The sequence below is a fragment of the Falco punctatus genome, assembly GCF_963210335.1.
Source record: "Falco punctatus genome assembly, chromosome: 2".
NCBI lineage: Eukaryota > Metazoa > Chordata > Aves > Falconiformes > Falconidae > Falco > Falco punctatus.
The window spans coordinates 64,948,922-64,971,234 of NC_137581.1; the positions used below are offsets into that span (position 1 = coordinate 64,948,922).

The 22,313-nt window shown below is 40.2% G+C and overlaps 1 protein-coding gene across 4 annotated transcripts in view; it reads left to right on the forward strand.

Annotated features, from left to right (window-relative positions):
- The first annotated feature begins 59 nt into the window (after nt 1–59).
- Nucleotides 60–22,313, forward strand: part of CUL4A (cullin 4A) — a 41,907-nt gene continuing 19,653 nt past the window's right edge. Inside the window, exons 1-10 of one of the 4 annotated variants that reach the window (XM_080376334.1) lie at nt 60–1,132; nt 1,851–1,966; nt 6,470–6,573; nt 8,709–8,778; nt 10,217–10,290; nt 11,801–11,963; nt 14,469–14,558; nt 15,814–15,896; nt 18,986–19,053; nt 21,893–22,011. In XM_080376334.1, the coding sequence (XP_080232460.1) occupies nt 955–1,132; nt 1,851–1,966; nt 6,470–6,573; nt 8,709–8,778; nt 10,217–10,290; nt 11,801–11,963; nt 14,469–14,558; nt 15,814–15,896; nt 18,986–19,053; nt 21,893–22,011 (1,065 nt within the window). In that variant the 5' untranslated portion in view covers nt 60–954. Of the gene's footprint in view, nt 1,133–1,202; nt 1,464–1,850; nt 1,967–6,469; nt 6,574–8,708; nt 8,779–10,216; nt 10,291–11,800; nt 11,964–14,468; nt 14,559–15,813; nt 15,897–18,985; nt 19,054–21,892; nt 22,012–22,313 lie in introns of those variants that run through there. The other 3 variants (XM_080376333.1, XM_080376335.1, XM_080376336.1) reach the window with 3 other exon arrangements.

Here is a 22,313-nt window from a genome sequence, read left to right on the forward strand (position 1 = left end):
ATAAACCTCGTGTGCCGGGGCGTGCTGCACGTTCGTGGGTTGGGGGTGGGTGGGTGCGTGGGCCAGCGGCCGTGCTGCTGGAGGTTCTCCGCCCGCGGGTGGTTGTTGGCATCGTGGGAGCGGTGGCGCCTGCTCGCCGTTGTGCCCCCGCCTCGTGAAGGAGGAGAGCAGTAGCCTCCGTGTGCCGGGGGCCCCGTGTCACTTGCCCAGGAGAAGCCCCCGGGCCCGGCCACCCGCCTCCGTGCCCAGCCGGGCGTGCTGCCGGGGAGCTCCCTCCCAGCTGCGGGCGCTCTGAGCTCGGGACCAAAAAGTTAAATCAAGTGTTTAACTCCGCAAGCCACGGCGACACGCGGCTCCTGCCGGGCGTCAGGCGTGTGATACGAGGGCGCGGCCAGGCTGTGCCTGGGCCAGCCGGGAGGCCCGGCCAGGTCGGGGGCCACCGCTCACCGGGACGCGGGCGGGCCCCGCGGGGTGGGAAGCTGCTCCGGTGGGGCCGGGGTCAGTGTGGGGAAGGCAGATGCTGCTCCGGCCGCCCCTTGGCGCGGTGCCGCTCCGCGCCGGACACCAACGAACAGCGCCAGGCGAAGCAGGGGGCACCGAGGGGCTGCGAGGCGGTGGCGGGGAGCAGCCCGCGGGGGCTGCCCCGGCGGGCGCGGGAGCCATCTTGCGAGCGGGGCTAGCGGTGCCTGAGCGCCGGGAGCGGCCCAGGCGCGGGCACAGACCCAGACCCAGCGCCCCGCGGCCGGCTAGCCTGGCGGCCGGGGCGGCTGGAGGCGGGCGGCTGTCACTGCCTCCCGGCCCGGCGGCACTTGGCAGCCACCCGCGGGCAGCCGCCGTGGTGGGGGAGGGCGGCTGGGTGGCGGCGGCGGAGGAGGAGTGGAGCGGAGGCGGGGACCAGCCGGGCCGGCCCAGCCCAGCGTCTTGCCCCGGCCGGACACAGCGCCCGGGGCGGAGATGGCGGACGAGCCCCAGAAGAAGCCGCACTTGTCGGCCTTGGTGGGGCACACCAACGGGCTCACCAAGCCCGCCTCGCTGGCCGCCGCCACCCGCGCCGGGGGAGGAGGCGGAGGAGGAGGGGGAGGGGGAGGCGCGACCGCCTCTTCCAAGAAACTCGTGATCAAGAACTTCAGAGGTGGGTGCGGGCCGGGCCCTCGGCCCCAGCAGGTGCGCCCTGCCCCGCCGCCCGGCCCCGGGCCCGGCCCGACCTTTGTTTACCGCGGGCCCGGCCGCTCCCCGCCCCATCCCCGCGGCAGGCAGAGTCCGCGGCCCGGCCGGGTCGGTGGCAGGGGGGCCCCACCGCTGTCACCCGCCCCGCCGCCTTATCTGGGCGAGGGGAGGCTGCCGCCGGGCTGATAACCCTCCCCAGTGCCGTCACCATGGCAGTCCGAGGGCTTGCGGGGACACGCGTGGGGCTCCGTGCGTGGGGGCAGCGGGAGGAGCGGCGCAGCGACGACCTGCGCCCTGTAGGCAGCGGGCAAAAAGCCACCTTAGTGTCAGGACTAATTAAAGCAAGGCGAGGGTTACCTCGCTAAAAGTAACGCGGCGGTAACACGCAGCCCTGTGGCCGGAGCGGCCCCAGGCCGGCGGTGGGGCCGGCGCTGCCTCTGCCGGGCAAGGTCCGCACCCCCGCCCCGGGAGCACGGCGTGTGCGGGGCCGGCCGGCGGCGGGCTCCGCTGCGCCCCGCAAAGCTTTCTCCGCCTCGGGTGGAGCGAGTAGCCCTCTCCTTGTGCCAGACTCTGAGTATCAAGCACAACACGGCTTGGCAAGGCTTAATGAGGTGGGGTGAGCGAGATTGCTCAGGCTCCCGTTGGGTGGCTAGCTTTCAGCTACCTGTTATCTTCCTTCACAGAAAGACCCAAATTACCAGATAATTACACTCAGGACACCTGGCAAAAACTTCACGAAGCGGTGGGAGCCATACAGAGTAGCGTTTCTATTAAATACAACCTTGAAGAGCTCTACCAGGTAAGGCGCATAGGGGTTTTTTTTCAGTTGAACAGAAGAAAAATTAACTGCTTTAGGATTTGCACACGTTTAATGTAACGTGTTTCAATTTGTTAAAAGCTGATCATGTTTCCTGAACTGTTCACTCCATACTCTGTTTCTAGTTAGTTGGATGTATCGGTTCCTTGGAGAACTACCAAAGTCAGGGCCCCTGAAAAAGCAGTTTGTGTTGAGAGATGTAGGAAGCTGTGCCTGGGCTGGCCTGAGGTTTAAGTCTTGATCTCTTCTACACAGTGCCAACTCAGGGTGCTGGAAACAGGGTGTTACTCTCACTGGGTTATGGAGATACATATTTTGTGATGATTCCTCTTTTGTGTGTGCTGTGGACTCTTGTGAATAGTAATGTTGACATATTTGTTATTATTAGATAATAACAGTTAGCCTTTTGGCATCAGTGCCCTTTGGGGAATTAAAAAGAAGCGTGACTGAGTGGGCAGCAAACTGTCAGTTTATCTGTGTTTCAGATTACTGTCACATTTTCATAACAGTTGTGATCTTAATTTTATTATTAAAGTGGTGAAAAAATAGCTGGAATATTTGGACTACTGGAGCAGGGGCTAGGGAGGGTAAAAGAAAGATATACTTCTTTCCTTCTGCTTTCTCCATTTATATATGGTTTAGTTCTGTGTTATTTTAAGTGTATGTGCTTTCAGGTATCTAACAGCAGTAGTAATTTTTTACAGTGATGTTATAAAAATTGCTGATGCACTAAGTTGTGCTATGTAGTTTTAGTTAGTTTTCAGTTTTCTGTGAGTGCAGGTGTTTGATCTGCAGATATGGATGCCATCGCCAGATCAAGACTGAGGACATTATTATACTCCCCTGAAATTTTCTAAATGTTCAGTTGAGGTAGGTTTGATGTTATCTGCAAAGTGCAGACTATAAAGGAGGAGAAAGCCAGCAGTCCATATTGGTTCCATGCTCAAGAAAATCAGGATGAATCTGAGAACTGACTATACTTGTCTCTGTGATTAGTTAGGGTATGTAATATATGGGTCTAAAATGGCTGATTATGTAAATACCTATTGACGTAATATAATTTATTCCCTTTAGATAGATGACTGGACTGTGATAAATTCATCTATTAACACTTGCAGGTTTTCAGATTTTGAATTACATAATACATTTTAAGGTTTTAAACTCAGCATTTGAAAAATCCTGCATTTTTATGCCTAACTAAAGAAAAAAAAACAACCACCAAACCACAGATGCTTTGAGCATTACCTAACTTGTTTTCAGAAGCTCAGAAATGAGATTATGGTAATATAGCTATGAAATCGTCAGGGTAGAGACTGGAGTTTTGGCAGAGGAAGAGGAGAGAGATTTCAGATAAACTATGAAGGGAGAACCATACTTCCTGCTTTTTTTCTATTTGCCTGCTTATTTGTAAAGACTGCGCAAGGCCAGTCCAATTATCTGTAAGGCAGTGATGAAAATCAGCAAGATTTCTGCACAGTGGGTGGTGGCGGTCAGTGTGGCTATGCATAGATAGGTACTTACTCTCCTGCAAAAGGAATAAAAGATGAAGTACAGCATCCTTTGGAAATCTGATCTGTACTTACAGGTCGTTGTCACTGCCTGTTGGTGAGCACAGAGTCATCCACAAGGGAAAATTTCTCTGTGTGCATCAGTTCTTACGCTCAGGGCTTTTTTTTTTTTATTATTGGAGTCTGACGTTATAGGAGGAAGTGAGAGGTCTCCTGGAGTTCAGTGTGGTGAGCAGGCGGGTGTACCAGCCTGCCTTTGAACTTTCTGATTTATTTATTTAATTTGGCACGATGGCTGAGGAAAAACTGAAGAACAATGGCAAGGCTTGGTGGGAAGCCTGAAGGATACTCCTTTCCAGACGTTGGAGGCAGCATGGGATCAGGCATGAAGGTGCTTGGCAGAAATGTCAGTAAGCAATGGGAGGGTGACAGCCAATTTTTTGTGACTGAAATAGAAATGATGTCTGGGATTGTTGGTAGATTGCACACATTTTGATAGAAGTAGCTTATACTTGATGGGATAGAGAAAGTGGGGCAGTGCAAAGACTTGCCAAGTGAGGAGTGAGTGATAAAAATAATGGAATAAGAAAATTCCCTTTGCAGCAAGGTCCTAAATAACCTGAAATGGGGCAGCACTGCCCTTCTGGAGGACATAGAATAGGACATTGTAGCAGTGAAGGGAAAAAAATGATGAGAGTCCTGACCAGACTTTTATTTGGATGGATGGATGGATAGGAAGAGCTATGTCTCAGGAAATATAACAAACTATCTGCAAAATATTATGTGTGAATGTTGTTTGTTGCTGATGCCATTTTGCTGATCTGTTATAAGACCAGATGAAAAACCTAACATAGGCGCTGTGTGATAGTGTTTTTTATTTTAATACTGTATCAAAATTGAGGACACCATAGGTGATGAGCATTTAAATAAAATTACATGAGGTAAATTAGAATTACCCCATGGGGACATCTCTGGGAAGCAGATTCATTTTGTGTTTTGGAAGAAAACTCTTCAGGATGTTAGAACCTATAGAGGAAATAATACAAGAAGTAGTAATAACCTGCATACTAAATTTTAAAAGAGAAGACTCTGCTCAAAACAAGCTATTAAAAGGTTGATTTGAAACAGAACTTTTACTATATTTGTGTAGGTGAAGAGTCTGAGTGTTGTATTTCTCATATCTTTGTAGATGTGATAATTACTGTAGCTTTTTCCCAAACTATTTTTGTGCAAGATGGATAAAAGTCACATCAAATTTATTCAGAAGGAGAGGCAGCAAAAACTCTGAATGAAGCAAAAGGTGAAGGAGCAGGAGATTACTGGATTTCATGTCCCCCACCCCCACATCAAAAAAGCAGAAACAGCTAGTAGAGGCAGTACCGAGGTGATAACGGCTGCAGATTGGAATATTAAGCCAGCACTGCTGCCCAAAGAAGCGGTCCCGTTTCCCACTCACCTCTCTCTCTCAGCCCACGCACTTGCTATCCCATGTGTTTGGGTGATCTTAAACTGAAACAGAGTGAAGAACACTTACCAAAACTTTGACGAAGAGTTATGTGCTGACATTAGGCACCATAATGTTTTATATTGCAAAGAAATAAGACACACCAAAAAGAAGCTAAAATTTGGGGAAAACTGAGTACAGGTCAAGCACAGGGAAAATACTGAAACTTTGCCCATGTTCGCTGATGCCATCAGAAAATTTGTCAACAAAATGTGACACTACAAATCCTCTGGAGCAAAAGAAAACATTCTTGGGTCTGGTTTAGTTGCCCAGGTGAAATAGTGCTTTAAATCTTAGGCAGTGTTCTCTGCGGTATCACCTCATAGCATAAAGGCAGTTGAGATGAAGACAAAGAAGAAACAGCTGGATTTTTAGTTCTGAAGACCGTGTCCAAGTCCTTTGGATAATTTTGTCTGAAACACTGAATGGCCAGAAATACTTACTGTAAACTTTACAGTTCTCACAGAACATTTGGCTGTCTTCATTGTGATTCATTTCATATGCTATGGTCTATTAATAAAATTATTGAAATACAGCACACAAAGTGTGCTTGGAACAAAGTCTAAATATAGGCCAGTGGTATCAAGCAAGGCTATGTTTTCTCTTGGCATTCTCATTGAGCTTCTTGTGAGGAAAAAATGTTAGTTGAAGACAACGTAATGACTGAATAGCTGAACAGCAGTATTCTAGAGGTGGCTGCATCTGGCTCAGCGCAGTCTAGGTCAGCCGCATAAGAACATGATTTACATTTAATGTAGTGACCGCAGGAACATTTGGTTTTGGGCAGAATCAGTTGTCTTAGTCAACTATGGGTAAATACTCAACGAAATCCCATGAGGTCCCAACAAATCAATTCAGGTCTTTATTTAAGGGTTAATATGAGGGGGTTTGTTGCTTTTTATTATTTTTCCCCCCTCAGTTTACATACCTTAGCATAAGTGTATGAATAAGTAGAAATACTCAGAAAGAAGTAAGTTAGTAAAATGACAGGAAAGCGGGTATGTGAATTTAGTGAGAGTGGGTGACATGTTTATGTTAAAGTTACTAAAAACAGAGTATTTGGTGTGGTTGTGTTCCCCCCCAAAAAAGTACATATGTGTGTGCATGCTGAAGGATGCACAAAATGGACCTACAGGAAGGGTTCTGCTGCTAAGCAGTATTCAGGGGGCGGGGAGTTCTACTAATGTTTAACAGCATGTCTGAAATATGACCCAGATGGTGATGGTGGACCTTGTTTGTACACGAAATCTAGTGTAAGAAGGGACCAAAATCAGAAAGAAATCATAAAGTCTTAATTTTTCTACCTAGTTTGGATAATTTCATTTTGATGTTTTGTTTGTGTGCACAGCTTGGACTGATAACGCTGGTATTTTTTTCTCTTTGTTGTTGACCTTGATTGCACAGGAAAAAAAATCGAGTTGTTTGGGTTTTTTTTCTCTCCTTCATAGTTTTTTTGTTATGTTTTGGTTTTAGGCTGTTGAAAATCTCTGTTCTTACAAAGTCTCTGCTACACTGTACAAACAGCTGCGACAAGTCTGTGAAGATCATGTGAAAGCCCAAATCCTTCCATTTAGAGAATATCCTTTTCTCGTGCACAAAAATGGTTAGAATGGGTCATTTAAATCATTACTTTTTAAAACAGTACTTTGTAAAAATTACAGCTGTAACTGTCAATGTACTAAAGAGGTTCTTTGACCACTTACATATTTTCAAATTGGGCATAAGCAGATTTAGTCATCTGGGTGAATAATTTTTGTGTACCGATAAGTAGCATGCTAGTAAGAATTTACTTATTTTAATAGGAATGAAAATTTTACACCAAATCCAGAAAATTTCAATAGTACTGCAAGATTCAACAGCAAGTAGGGATTTTTATGGCAGGTGAGTAGTGGAGATGCTTACAGTAGCAATACTGTAAAATCACCGCTGTAATTTTCAGCAACAGTGTCTTCTGTAAAGGAATGCTTAAACATAAAGTACACCTGTTTGACTAATAATAACTACTGGTCAGCAGTGATGTGTCACAGAGGCATTTAACAAGCCCATTAGGTATTTTATGTGTATCTTGGGAGGTTTTTGGGAGACAGCTAAGGGTCGCGAGATCACTTGGCTGTCTTTGGATGCACAGAAACCTAAAGTTTTATGGTAAATTTCCCTGTAGTTTTCTGAAGTTACATTGCTGGGCTTTTCTTCTGGCTAAACTGGTCACAGAAGTGCCTGTAGATCTGCTCTGGACACCTGGGTGCAGCCAGTCCTATTTTCTGAATCCCGTTGTGCTTTGCATGCTGGTAGTTGTCTTTTGTGTAATAGCCTAGGGGTTGCACATGCTCAGGCAGTATATAAATAGTGTGTACCCATCTGGCTGTCCCCATCCATGTTCCTGGAGAGTGCCATACTGAACAGCTACTACAGTACTTTGGGTGCTAGCAGTGTTTCCCAGGTGTCTGTATGTATTTTATTAGCAGAAAATGATAGGTTAAAACAGGAAGAAGGAAGGGCCTTTATAAGGAGCCTTCTTTCCAGGTGAACCCTTTAAATGTGCTTTGGATCATTACTGTCAGTTTCTCAGTTCACTGCATTCCCCAGGTAGGTGCCGACTCTCATAAAGAGGATATTTTTTTTTCTTTTTTCTTTTTTTCTTGTTATCTAACTAAGTCCCAGCATGGTCTTGGGTTGTGGGTTTTTTGAGTCCCAGGAGTCTGGTTTCTACATAGCATGTAAGAAACACAGGTACATAAACCAGTGCTGTAATTCACCTCTTACATGGCAGCTTATTTTTTCATTACATTTACTTTGATGCATTTAAAATCACTTCTAACTAAAAAGTACATTAGTCAGTAAATAGCCTTTTAAACGTAGCTGACCTCTGAGAACCAAATCTTAGTCTGCTTTAAAGTCTTATTTTTTGTGTCCCTGACTTTTCAGACTTCAGGTCATCTTCTGAAGAGATGTTTTAAAACTGGTGTTTTAAAACTTTGCTTTCTCCCTGCCCTCTGTCAGAGCTGGTGGTTTGGAGAGTTGAGAATTCTGTATTTTACTGGTATACCACTTTATATCCCAAGGACATGAGATCAAATTAATCAGATTTGGCCAGAGGGAGCTGGAGGTGATACTGTGCAGGAAAGGAAGGTAAAGCCACATTTGGATTTACTCATATGACACATGAAAATTCTCCTGTTCATAAATAACAGTTGGGTCTGTTGTGTAACAAAGAAAACTCTTACAGTTTACTTAGGGAGACCTGGAGATGTATATGAAAAGAGCGGTATTTGGATTTGTTGAGGATTATTTAGAACTGTAACTGCTTTTAAGAGATTAGGGTCACTCCTCTTGTGCACAGTGTGAACTCGTTAAACAAAATAAACCTTTCTCTCCCTCTCACCTCAGTTGGTGACAAGGTTGTTTTTGACAACCTTTTGACATTGGTGGGATTTTTTTGTTTAAATCTGTATCAAAGTTCTGCACTGTAACCACTAGATGGTATTACTGAAGAGCAGTGAGTGTTATTCCTTGAAAACGGAGGGAGGCCTTTTGGAGAGCTGCCAGCCCCTCTGCTGGGCACGAGCTCTGCAATTAATGGTTTATCCCTGGACAGTCACAGTAACATCAGAATATCCATGGAGCAGCTTTGCATAACGGCTGGCAAAGATGATCTCCAGAATCTGGCCTCAAAAGATACCGGCAAGCTAGTTTTCCTTAATAGGTGCTGTACAGATTCTCTGGATAGTCTTTTATTTTTAAAGAAGATAAATAAATGCTGGCAAGATCATTGCAGACAAATGGTAAGTTAAATGTTTGTTCAGAATACATAACCTTGAGGTGTGAAATCTGGCAAAAAGGAGTTTGTCATGGTTTTAACTTGGGACCGTGTTGCACCATCTCCTCCAAGTTTCAAGCACTGCTTTTCACTTTCCCCTTTGCTAGCTGGGGGTGGTTTTGTTGTTGAAAACCTCTGTTGCGTTAAATCTGACTTTCATAGGTTTCATATGAAGTTGGAATATCACTCAGAACTATATTGACAACTGTTTTCTATGGGTGGAAAGAAAAACTTAACCAGGCTATGCTGAAATTGTTTGCAGTTTGTAATGTTAACTAACTGGAGAATCCACAATCTTTGCTTTATAGATAGCTCCAATAGCCAGGTTAATTTGTGACTTTCTGTTTACCTCCCGCCACCCCCGCCCCAAAGCAAGAAAAGCAAGAGATCATTATCCTGAATATAGGTCTAAGAAACAGGAAGGTTAAAATACTGAAGCTCTCTCTTTCTTCCTACCCTTTTTGTCCTCTAATTCCACAATGAATTATGTTATAGAAAAAAATCCTCAAAGACATTCTGTGTGAATTGTCCCTTTAAGAATGCATCATTATAATTCTAAACCAGCATTTTACAGCAACTTTTCATTGCATTGTCACTTAGCTTTGGCTACAGATGCCCCAAATGGTTGAATTTCTATTTTCATTGCTCGAAACTATGTCAGCTTGAGAATTGCTTCAGAAGTAATGAAATCTTTTAAGGGAGGAGTAGGTGGACAGCTGGGGATAGAAATCTCTGTAGCTGGCCTGGGGGTGAGTTCGTTAGTTACTGACATCCTGAGTTATGCTAATGCTAAACTGAAAGCTGAGCAGCCTTTTTATGAGCAAAGTTAAAAATGGATTGTGAATGTGAAAGAGTAATAAGCTAAAAAAACCCACTTCATTCTTCTACTTCTTTAATTTAAAAAAAAAAGTTATTTTGTACCTTCTTTCCCCTGTTAGAATTAATGTATCTATTTTTCTCATGAGTTTTGGCAGCTTTTATTATGAAAAGATCTGTTGCAGAGCTTATTACTGTTCCTGCCTAAAGCTGCTTTTTAAAAAAAAAAAAAAAAAAAGCAAAAACCATGGTAGCATGCTATTTCAGGATGTTTACTGAATGTCTTGGTGGTACTGCTTGAGTAGCTTATGTATCTCAGTAGCAGTAAACTCATGACAGGCTAACAAAACTAGTTAATGGTTATGAATTTGAAAACTGTCTTGGGTGTAGATGACAATATGGTATAGTAATAGTATTAACATGAATAAATTACATATCAGTGGCTGTAAAAATCACCATAAAAGTTGAAAATACATACATCCGTAATTAAGGTGCATGCCTATGTGATGTAGTTTCTCAGAAGTTGCTTTATAATTTAAAATACCACATGATGGTGAAAAGAAAAAAAATTCTTTATATTTTTTCAGATCATGATCAGAAGCATTTTCTTATTTTTGGATCGTACATATGTACTTCAGAATTCAATGCTTCCTTCTATATGGTAGGTATCCATGTAAGTATTCCTCAGATCTTTAGAGTTTGACCATGCTATTACATTTGCAAAGACTGGAAATAAATTTTTCACATTATATTTGATCTGTGTAATAGGTCACTAACATTTTGTGTTAATTTATGGAAATACATGTGCCAGCGTATATGTGTCATTTCCTCCTTCCCCAGGAATATTCGTTGTAAAGTGAGGGTAAAACAAGAAAAAGGTCTGTGAACATACACTTAAAAGTACAGGCATTATATACACACACACACACATATACATATATAGTTGTCACAGCCTGGGTGAGGCTGGCTGTGTGGAGAACTTCCTCAGGCCACTACCTTTGCACTGGCCTGGTATTACTTTAGGTGCTCCTGGTTTTGACAAAATTCAGCACTTAACTTCTTGCTCTGTTGGGTGTTTTTAAGTCAGCCAGATACACTGACAAGGTGCAGATCATCTTTCCAGCACTGGCCTCTTGAGAGCTGAGACCTGTGGCTCAGAGTGTTGAGATGCTGCTGCTGTACTTTCAGCACACCATGGTCACATCTGTTGGCATTCTGTTTTTCAGCATCCTTCCTGAGGGGCATTTTATATATTGCCCAAGCAAACAAATCCAGACTTTGCTGAAAATTTATGGTATTGTTATTCTGTCTAAAGCAAAAACATATGCAAGACAAAGCGCTGAAGTAACAGTGTGCCTTTTCTCTGCCTGGCTGGCTTCTCTACTCTTGGGAGTTCCTCAGGCTATCTGAGGAACCGGGCATCTTTGTCCCATGCCTCACTCATCCTGTGGACATCTTTCTTCCTGACCTCCACAGTAGTTTTCATCCAACTCTTTGTGTTCGGCTTCCTTTTACTAAACATAGTTGAAGAGGTCTGTTCATGCTTTGTGTCTTTTTTTCCTCATACTGGGAAAATTCCCTTTATTGAAATCCTGATGCCTGTGAAGAGGTTGGAGGTAACAAGTTTTATCTAAGATTCCTCTGTTTTCCTCAGCCAAGACGGTATTTAATAATTGGCTGCTTCATGGCATAGAGGCACCATTCCTCATCCTTTTAGAATGAAACAATCAGCTACAGGTGATCATAAGGTCCAAAACAGAGAGAATGCTTTTGAGCAAAACATGTAAATTACAGATAGATTGACTGATCCGGGGAATCTTGTGTTAAGGTGTATGTTCAGATATTTCATTATTTTTGTAATAGTAATTTTTTTTTTAGTAAACAGAGAATGTTATAGTCTATGATGTGAAATACAGAAAGGCTGGTCACAGTTCTCAGCTGAAGTGTATGCATCTGATAGCACGTGGCTTTGCATTTTTATGACAATTTTTGTCATAAAGTTTTCTTAGTGGACAGTGTCAAATAGAATATACACACCATTAATATATTTTCTTCTTGTATAAGATATATATACACCATTGTTATATATTTTATATGTCTTTTTTCTCAAACTGAGACACAGAGTTTTGAAAATCAACAGTGTGATTTATTTATTCTCGATATTCACACAGGGATATGGGGCTAGAGTTATTTAGAAATCACATCATTAGTGACAAGCAAGTTCAAAACAAGACTATTGATGGAATCCTCCTGCTGATCGAACAAGAACGAAATGGTGAAGCTGTGGACAAAAGTTTGCTGCGGAGTTTGTTGAGCATGCTGTCCGATCTGCAGGCAAGTACAGCAAATTACTAATAAGGGCTATGTTTAGAAACAGGTTTTGGACTTTTCTCATTCATTTGTTGTACAGAAATAATTTTATTCTTCTAGTAAATATGCTTCAAAATCTATCAGATTGACAAGATTGCCTCTTCTTTACCTGATGTGCAATCCTTTATTCTCTGTTTTTAAATGAGACCTCTTTCCTTGGCAGAGGTAGTGGCCTACAGACTCTTAAATAATAGATTTGGAAGTCTTTTAGTATGTGCAGTATTTTGTCTGTCTTAATCACTTGTGTTCTAATCCTAGTGCTGATTAAATGTAGGAACAAAAAAGGACCACCTCTGTCACTGTAGAAAGGCATCACTTTTTGGAGTCCAGATCCTCAGTCTGTATCACAAAAGCATCACTGTATTGGCAACTTCTTAGCAGAGATGCCAGAGATAAAATGGGATGCAAGGTTGAGGCCAGGTTTTCAAATAGATGAGGTCAATCTATAACTTAATGGAACTTTTCATTAGCATAGATACTAAGTAACCAAATAAAACTAGGCTATGCTTCTGACTTTGGCATGAGTTGTCCTCTAGTTGACCTTGCAGTCTTGTGTGATGTGCAATAAAACTTAGGAGCTGTCTTTCCTTCTTAAAAAATGTTGAGGTTGCTCCATTCCCAAGTGGTGTACAGTGTTACAGAACTGGCTGAAGGGTTAAAAAAAGAGTTTGAAGAGGAAGACTGCATAAGATAGTCCTTTTTGGTCAGGCAGCTTACCTGGATTTCTGCCTTTCATGTTAACCCTCCTGACTTTCAACCCTAACTTTCTCTAGTGTACCGGAAAAATTAATAGCCAATTCCTCTGTTCAAGGAAGAAGGCCATCTTCTGTCAATGATTTTTCAGATCACAGAACCTGAAAGTGGGGATCTGATTGCATGCTTTTTCCCACTTTTTCTCCCATTGTTATCTGCCAGGTTTCTGTAACTGCATCAGCTTTTTCTAAGTGTTGACTTTTAAACTTTCGTTATTTTTTAGCAAAGTACTCTGCTAGCTGAAGATAAACATTCCCCTTTGTTGGATCCTTCTTACAGACTTGGATTTAAGTCTGCATTCTCCTTCATTGGCTCAAAACTAGTTTTCTTTTTTCACTAGGGAAACTAACCTAGTTTAATCTGGTCTCTTATAATATCTGTCACTTCATTGAGATAGAGATGTGCTCATAATCCTGTAATTATATGCCAGGATCTCTACTTATCCCTCTTTCAACAGAAGTTAGCTTCTGGAGAAAGATTTATTGAGCAAGTATTATAATTTGGTTGGAAACAGTTAATCTCCTACTCATTTCTTATTTTTAGGCAATTATGCAATTGAGGCCCACCTGCTGAAAGTTGACTTCTCCTTCCATAAACCCTATTCTATAGGTGCTTCCTATTGTAGAGCTTTACACATTTTATGTAGAAAATGGTTCCATATGCTGTTATGGTAATGTTTTTCTAGTTATCCTGAAGGAAAGGAAGGTAAGAAAATCTAGTATTTGATTCTGTTGAACATGTAGCTAGCGTAAAGAGAAGGTTGAAACAATGAGTTTATGTCTACTTGTGATGCTGAATTAGGTTTAGTGAGCTATTATGCTCTGAACGCTTGTCAAGCCAAAGGTTTCATATTTAAGTTTGCAATGAAAACAATAAAGCTTTTAAAAGTCTTAAAGAGAAAAAATTGGTCAGAATATAATGACTTTTACAGCTCTGCCATATGTTTTGGAAGATAGACTTTCTTCTATTCTTCCACCACGCTCAAGGAATCTTTCCTTTTTCTTTTCACTGAGTGTCCCTCTGTTTACATGTCATTCCCTAGCTACCTTCTCCAGACTCTTAGAAAGGACAACTGTATAAAATACTTAACTTACCTCCTTTCTATACTAAACTGTTAATCATTATGCAGATTTTTTTTTTTATGTCTGTGATTGTCATTGGTGCCCTTTTTTTACACACCTTACTCGTTCCCTGGAGGAAGAGAATTCACCTGATCTGTTATAACTACTTTTTCATGGGCCACTGCAATAAACCTGGCAGATCTGAAGATGCATTACTGAGCATATTATTATTTAGCTGTTGGGAATTACATGTTTCATGCCAGTGTTTGACTAGTTGGAAGCATTTTATTATTTTTTTGCTACAGAAATATCAGTGGGAGTTTTGAGCTCAGGTGGGTTGGATGTAATTTCTGTGCTGTGGTGCTGGGTACTGGTTTTGGGCTGTGTGCCTTAAACAGAAACCTGTTGATTTTGACAATTTGAGTACTGATGACTGAAACGTGCTATTGCTGCAGTGGGAAGTCAGCTCTGATCTCAGTCTTTTCTAAAACCAGTGGGCAAACAGAGAACTTCTGTGTTAATGTAATGTTACTCTGACATTTCTCGTAACTGTGTGCATTCCTTGAGTTTTTACTTGCTCTCTATGCCTGACAACCAAAATATGCGACCCTTTCTGGCAGCTTAATGTCAGTAACTAAATTAATTTTTTGAGCAGGTTTACAAGGAATCATTTGAACAGAGGTTTCTGGAAGAGACAAATTGCTTATATGCTGCAGAAGGCCAAAGATTAATGCAAGAGAGAGAGGTAGGTGCATGCTGTAGATGATTGCTTTTACATTAGTTCTATCTACTGTAGGATTACATGAGAAATTCTGGTAGTGCCATGGTGTATTAACGTTCAGTGAAATTTCCTGCTACCCAGGTACACATGTACATATTCAGGTGTTTTGATGTCTAATGATGTTTACTAGAAAGTCATTTCCACATAAAGCTTAAAGGTGTGCCATGGGTATTATTCTTGCCCAAGAGCTGTGAAACATCCACTGGCATTTATTTACTATGTGCTTAATACTCAAGTAAACTGTTTACTACTTTAGTATTATGTTGCATTTATTTCGCTATTTTTTTTCTTTTCCTTATTAGTTAAATAGACTTAAGACATTTTTGTTCTCTGCTCTCTTGAGATAAATTTATGCTCTGCAGTGGGCAGCCTGCAAATATGGTTATCTCTGACAATGTTTGCGTTTCTTGGTGGTCTAAAATACAGAAGCTATCTTTATTAATTCCATTTTAACACTGAGTCAGTACAAACATCTTGAAAATGCCTGTTTACATTGCACTGAGGTGAATCCGTGTGTGTAATCCTGCTCCATCCACCTCATTTCACTGGGACCTGAGGTGAGATGCTTTGACACAGATTTTAAGACCAAGAGTCTTACTGCTTTTATATGCCTAGTGGAAAGCTGTGGAAAAACACAAAAGGAGTAAGGCCCTAACTTATACAGTATACACATGTACATACTTAAATTTATGCACATAATGCTTACACATACATGCATCTACATGCATATGTATGTGTGTGCATACACGTGCATATATACGTGTAGACATAGCTGGTTTGATCAATTGAAGCCTGAGTTTCATACCTGTGTTGTGTGTCCTAAATGTATTAACTCTCCCTGGGGATAGATACTACACTGGAGAAACCGCCATTGAATTAATAGAACTATACGGTTCATACGAACTGAAAATCTGCTCCATGGTACTTTAAGGGCAAGCTTAGCCAAGAAGAGTTTTGAGAAAAAATCAAATTCCTCTGAAAAACTCTCACATTTCTGTGTTTCTTTTCCTTTCTGTCAGGTGTGGTTATAATACTTTTCATATAAAGCAACACTGATTAATAAAAATATAATTATGTAGTACGTAACAACATTCTGATGGAATAGTCCTTTCCAATTCATATTCTTTTTAAATTTGTAGTTTAAAATAATTGTCATGGAACAGGATTGTCAGCCTTTCATGCCTTTGTAGTTGAACTTGACATTCTCTTGCCTCATTAGGTTCCAGAATATCTTCACCATGTTAATAAACGTTTGGAAGAAGAAGGAGACAGGGTAATAACATATTTAGACCACAGCACACAGTGAGTACTAATTTTGTGATTCTTAGCATAAGTGAAGCATCCTTTATATAACAGTGTGATTATCTGTGGTTGTAGAAGCACAGAGATTATTTCTGCATTATCTTGCACATAGCACATTGGCAGCACTTGTGATATAGCTTGTTTTTTTAAAAACTTTATTTTTATCAAATCAAAATATACTTTGAGTAACGGGAGAAATTTGTCCAGAGTGTTTTATCAGTTTATACTAAAGTCAACAAAACTTTATATATTATCAAAGTAGTAGCTGATTTTATCTGTTCATGTACTGATAACAGCATTAACCACAAATCCCTTGAGGGAGAGGCAGACTCATTAGGCAAAAAAAGGAAAAGAAAATGTTAAATTATGGCATAGGTTAGAGGATATGAACATCCCTCGTGAGCAGTCCAGGATTTGAGCTTAACAGTAGATCAACTTTGATGCAGCTGTTGCCAATGTATCATGCAAGGAGCTTGTGCTTTTTTCACTCGGGTGTTGAGTAATAGTGTGTGTTTTGCTGGGATAAGAATGTGCATTCAGGAAGTACTGCAGAGTCACTGACACACTATAAATCCGTATGTAATTTGTCCTGCAGTAAGCTATTGCTGCTTTTTTGTTGTTGTTGGTTTTTTGTTAATAAAGACCATAACATTTTATTTTTTAGTTTTCTGGATGGCGTATTGACATTTCATTGGGTGTCAGAAGGATAGCTGAATAAAAATTATGTTGATAACTTATTTTCTTCAGACATACTTTAAATATATATATACTCACACACACATGCGTTGCGTGTCACGGTACATATTTGAACTTGAATCTTCTTCCTGTAAATGCCGATCGCAGGCTGACTAGCTTTTTCTGGCAAAATCATTCATATTAAAATATATGGAACTATTTCTATGTATAAAGTTAAAGCATGTGTCTATTTATTTACTGTTTAAGTTAAGAAATACGTTGATATCATATTTTAAGTCTAGAGATAGAAGTCCTTGCTTTGAGTCTCATCCTTAGTTAAAGGCTTAGAAACCTACTTTTAGAAAGCTTTGCGCTAATTTCTTTGCATCAAGAAACAGCAGTTCTTAAAATTGGTGCCCTTGAGTTGTCCTCAGGTGATACGTCTCTCTGGGTGTGCATGAAAAGGGCAGAAAGGATGTTAAATTTAGTTACTGGATTTGATCTTGAGATGGAAATGATACTTCCAGGACAAAAGAAACATCATCATTCAAAATACTTCAAACCAGATTCATGCAACACATGGAGAGTGTGTTGTTGCAGCCCACAGGGGGATTTGTTCAGCCTTCAGTGCATGCCTTTCTGGACAGCTGGACAGCATAATCATGCGTCCTGGTCGGTCAGTAGACGACCAAGGTAGATGACTTTAAGGCGGTACAGAAGGTCCCTTCAGGCTTATTCATTAGTGAGCAGTCAAGGTAAATACTCATTCTGTCTGCTTATTAGGAAATAGTGCTCTAGTTCTCAGTCTCAAGCAGATGAATTGTCCTTACTTCCCCTGTAGGCAGAATAGGTGTTCCAGGGCAAAGGATGGTATTTTATACGACCTTGACTCCTCCTACTGTTGGAGAAAGTCAGCAGCTGTAGATAGGAGTAGTTGGAAATTTCAGGTAATATGGACGTGACCATAAAAATGGCCATATGTGTAAAGACCAAGGGCCTGTCTGACTGGTATCTCATGTTGCTTATGACCACTGAGGGAAAGAATCGAGTAAGTACATGTGATGCCCTGATACTCTCCTAGTATCTGCTGGTTTCCAGCTCAGGGGTTTTCCTGAACCTGATGTGGTTTGTCTGTTTGGATCTCTTTCAAATACTGGCACTGTGTCTCGCTGGGATTCACATAAGTGAAACCATCGCTGCCAGCCTTTGGCAAAGTGTTCCACTGGTGTGCTAGCCACCACATGTTAAATGGTCTCCTGTTGTTTTAAGTCTGGTTCCCAGTAATGTCACTGATGACCCCAGTTCTTGCATTGGAAAGTGATCAGTCGGTTCCCTTCCACCTTTTCCTTGTGTGTCAATGCACTGTATCCCTGCTAAGTCATTTCTTACCCAGAAAGGAGAGTCCTAATGTGGAGTTGTTTCTCTTATAGCTGCTGCTGCATACTTTGATCATCCCTATTCCCTTCTCTGAACCTTTCCAAATTCTAATTTAATCTTTTTGAGATAAAGGGACTAAAACTGTATCGTATGGAAGGTCAGGCATGTCATTGATGGGCTGTTTCAGGAAAGGTGGTATTGCAGAAATGGTAAAAAACCAAAGTGGATGCTGCTGTGTAAAAGGCTTCCATCAATCCCAGTCAAGCACCTCTCTTCTAGAAAATCTAAATTAAGGGTCTGGGAACCAGTTTTATAAAGCTTAACTCAGAAATAAATGGTTTTGTTGTCATATTGTAAGCAGCAGTAGAAATATAAATGTTGAGATGAATTACCCCTTGGCACTTCAGGCATTTCTTTTTTCTTTTAGACTATGAAAAATGTAAAGGAAAACTTGCCTTTCTTTTTCAGTCCTGTCTCAAGCCTCAAGTGGATGTATCAAACAAATACTTCATTAGTAGTAAAAAGTAGGGAATATTCAAGGACAATTTTAAAATGTTTTGCAAATTTGAGTGTTGTGGGTTAAGCTCAATTTATGCCAATGTAGGTGCAAAACACAATTAGATGAAAAGTTTGAGTTTTGAACATCACCAGCATGTGTTGTGTTGTTTTGGAGTTCAAACCCTTGGAGGTTTTTGTTGTTTTGTTTGTTTGCTTTGAAGAAAATGTCAATTCGACTCTTTTTCCAGGAACATTTTTGTACTGGTTTTTGGTATCTGTGTCTCTCTTCTACTGTGTGAGACCTTGCTTTTTAGTATTCAAACTTGAATTTATTTTTTAATTACATACATGGTTTATTATTTTCTTTCTTGACTTATATTGCATGTAACATTTTTGTCTTAACTTGTAACCTTTGTTTTAAATAGAAAAATTTTAATTGTTTTAATTATTATAATATACATTATTCACAAATACACTGTGTCAGGAGGCAACTCCCTTATACTCTAATATATCTAATACACTTTTCTTGCCTTATTTAGGAAACCACTGATTGCTTGCGTGGAGAAACAGCTACTAGGAGAACACTTGTCAGCTATTTTGCAAAAAGGTATTTTTTTAAAATTAATGCTATCCCAGATAAGCAGAAAATTCTCATGCTCTGCAATAAAAATAAACTCTACAGCTTTTATTTAAGGAGATACATGAGCCATGGGGGAAAACTTCCACAAATACAGAAAACCAACCACTGTGACAATTAAATGTGGAAACAAATATCTAAAATATAATTCCAGAATTGTAGAAGTTGCTAAACCCCCTAAATCTCCTTTGACTTGTGGCAGTGGACTTAGGAATTAAACCTTTGAAGCTGTTTATTTCCTAGAATTACATAAACTTTTGAACGAGAGCTGCAGTTCCTGTTGTAGCTTCTTCTGTGTGATAATCATACAGCTCAAGTGCAATAGCTTGACGTAATCTTGTGATTGTATAGTTCAAGAATCATGAGTTATTGGAACTGAAAACATTCCAAAGTAATGAACTTTCATATGCTTTTGTCTGTGTTTTACCTGGAATTGCCAGACAAAAGGTAAGAGCTGCAGTCTTCTTAGGAAGTTCTTATTCAGACATTGGTGTCTTTAAATAGCCATTTCTTTGTTGCTCTTAACTTTTAATCTCTCCTTTTTCACTGAATTTCTGGGTTTGGTTAGCATTCCCTGCTCTTTTAATACTTTAAATGATCCTTTCCTTTTCTTGCAGTAGACATATTTTAGGTTTTAGATCTTCTAACAAGATGTCCTTACATCTTTGTTTCTTTTACTGCTGCAAAACAGATGTCCCTAGTAGTCTGGTATATTTGGGCTCCATCACGTCCATGTTTGTTAATACTTTCAGGTTGTTATACACGTCCCTTTCACTTCTTTCTTCATCCTCTTTAAAGGTAGACATATGCTCACAGTTTTCTCTGAACTACTCTGGGAATAGGTCACTTCACTGTTTTCAATACATTTATAAAAATAAGCATGGTCATTCCATCTTAGCTATTCTTAAGCTTATCATAAACAGGAGGTAAGAATAATTAATTTTTTGTTGATATATGTTAATTTTGCTTGATTTTTGAGTATTATTTTTAAGTAACTTTTCCAGTGATACATTTGTTTGTCAGTTAACTTGACCAGAAAGTGTATGGTCTTGTTTTAACCTGAACTTTTTCTTGGTTTATATTGCATATGTACCATCCATGTAAATATGGAGAGTTCTATACATTTTTCTAGTTACTATGTTTTAGGACTGTAACATTGTTGGATCAGCCTTTGCATTCACTGTCTGCACTTAAAAAAAAAAAGTTTAACACCAGGATTTGCATAAATTTCTGCATTCATTTGATGCAGGGCACATTGTAATTTGCTTGCAACATCCTCGTATTCTGTGCAAGCAGAAGATACTGCCTTTTGCAGGCTTTGTTCCTTAGCAGAAGGCATATGATGTAGTCAGTTTGATACAGGGGCAAAAAAAGCTTACAAATGCAGGGTATGTATAAGAAACGTTTTTCTTGTATTACTAGAACTGCCATTGACTTGATATTGGTGATTTTTTTTTCATTGTGAGTATAATGAATTTTCCCAAGACTGTGGCAGTGCTTTCTGGAAGCTTTGTGCCAGAGGACTTTACGCTGTGTGTTTTTCATTTGTCACATATGTGACAAAATACCTTTTTCAGTCACACAGCTCATACGCCAGAGGAGGAAGGGAGGTTACACTTTATCATCTAAGTTATAATAAAGCAGTGTATTGGTGTCTTTAAATGAATAGGAGGTGATGCTTGGATGTTATGGCATGGGCAATTTTTAATTCCCTGTTCAATGCCAAAAGAACACCAATCACATGTATTCAAGACTTTGTTTTATGTTTAAAGTATGTCCATTTTTCTGATATCTCAGAACTTAGAAAATCTCAAAATATCAGGCCAAAATTTACCTGACATCATTCTTGAGCATTTGTAGCCTTTCTGAACATGTAAGTTGTAATATACAGTGAAAGTATTTTTAAGGTGAAGAATATAGTAGACAATGGTGTAATTCATCAGTGATTGAGGATCTTTTGTAATCTAGTGCTATTTAAAAATTGGAATTAATGAAATATATTTTGTGAAGAAGGACAGTTGTATGGTGTCAGCTGCATTGATGATGCAGATTGTCAGCCTGTGTAAAATCAAGCTTTCTGGGGTTTAAAAAAATGCCATCTATCTTTGATGCTACCCTCCCATATTACTAAAGCCTCTGTCACCAACACCAGACAATGTATCTCTGATTACATTGGAACTAAATTCATCATAGTCTCAAATGTAAAAATGTGTACATAGTTGTTACATGCTTCACATTTTGCCTTAAGGTTCACTTCCATTTGTTAGTCTAAAGCTTAGTCTCATGCAATAAAGGCAAAAGTTGCTTGGAAGGAGTTTGTAGTCTTGTCTTACTCCATCAATATGAGCGTAGACAATTCATAGCACATTCTTAATTTAAAAAACATGGCTCACCGTGCTCCAGAGAAAAAAATCTTGCAAAGTGTTTATGTTTACTATAAATTTGGGGCAGTTTACTTACTTTACTGTTTTCTGACATTCTTTAGAGGTTCTTCATAAAACTGTACCCTTCAAATCAAGTGCTGTTCGTAAACATTCTGCAAAGGGCTTACAGTCAACACTTTGTTGGGAAAGTACTTCAGCTGAAATAGTTTTAAAATACTTATTTCAACCATTTAAACAAGGGCACATGTTAACCCTAAACATATCACTTGCTTTCAGAAATTTAGTCGCAAAAAGTTCAAACTTTTTAAGCACACCGGAAAGTCTTGTCTTTTGATGTATTTCATAGAGATTGTTCTAACATATTTCTGATTGTATTTATGCAACTGTATTCAAATTTGCTCTTTCTTCTGATTTAATTTTTTTAGGACTTGATAATCTGCTCGATGAAAATAGAATATCAGATTTGACACAGACATACCAGCTGTTCAGCCGGGTAAAAGGTGGGCAGCAGATCCTTTTGCAGCATTGGAGTGAATACATCAAGGTATTTCAAAGTTGTCTTACTAATGTCAAAATTTAGGCTGTTATCGTATATTTCTTGTATCAAAACCAGCAATAATATGTAGGTGTGTGCATCAAAATTGTGTTTTAAGCAAATATGGGGAGGGTTGTTAATGCTTCTCCCTCAATAACAGTCACATGTTGAGGAACAGCAATACCTAAGTTTTGGTTTTAAATTTCTGACTGGAAATTGCTTTCCTTATAGGTTTGAAAGTTACACAAGACATTATTTTGGTTTGCTTTGCTTTTAAATAGACCCACATGCACATGTGTTTACAGTATGCT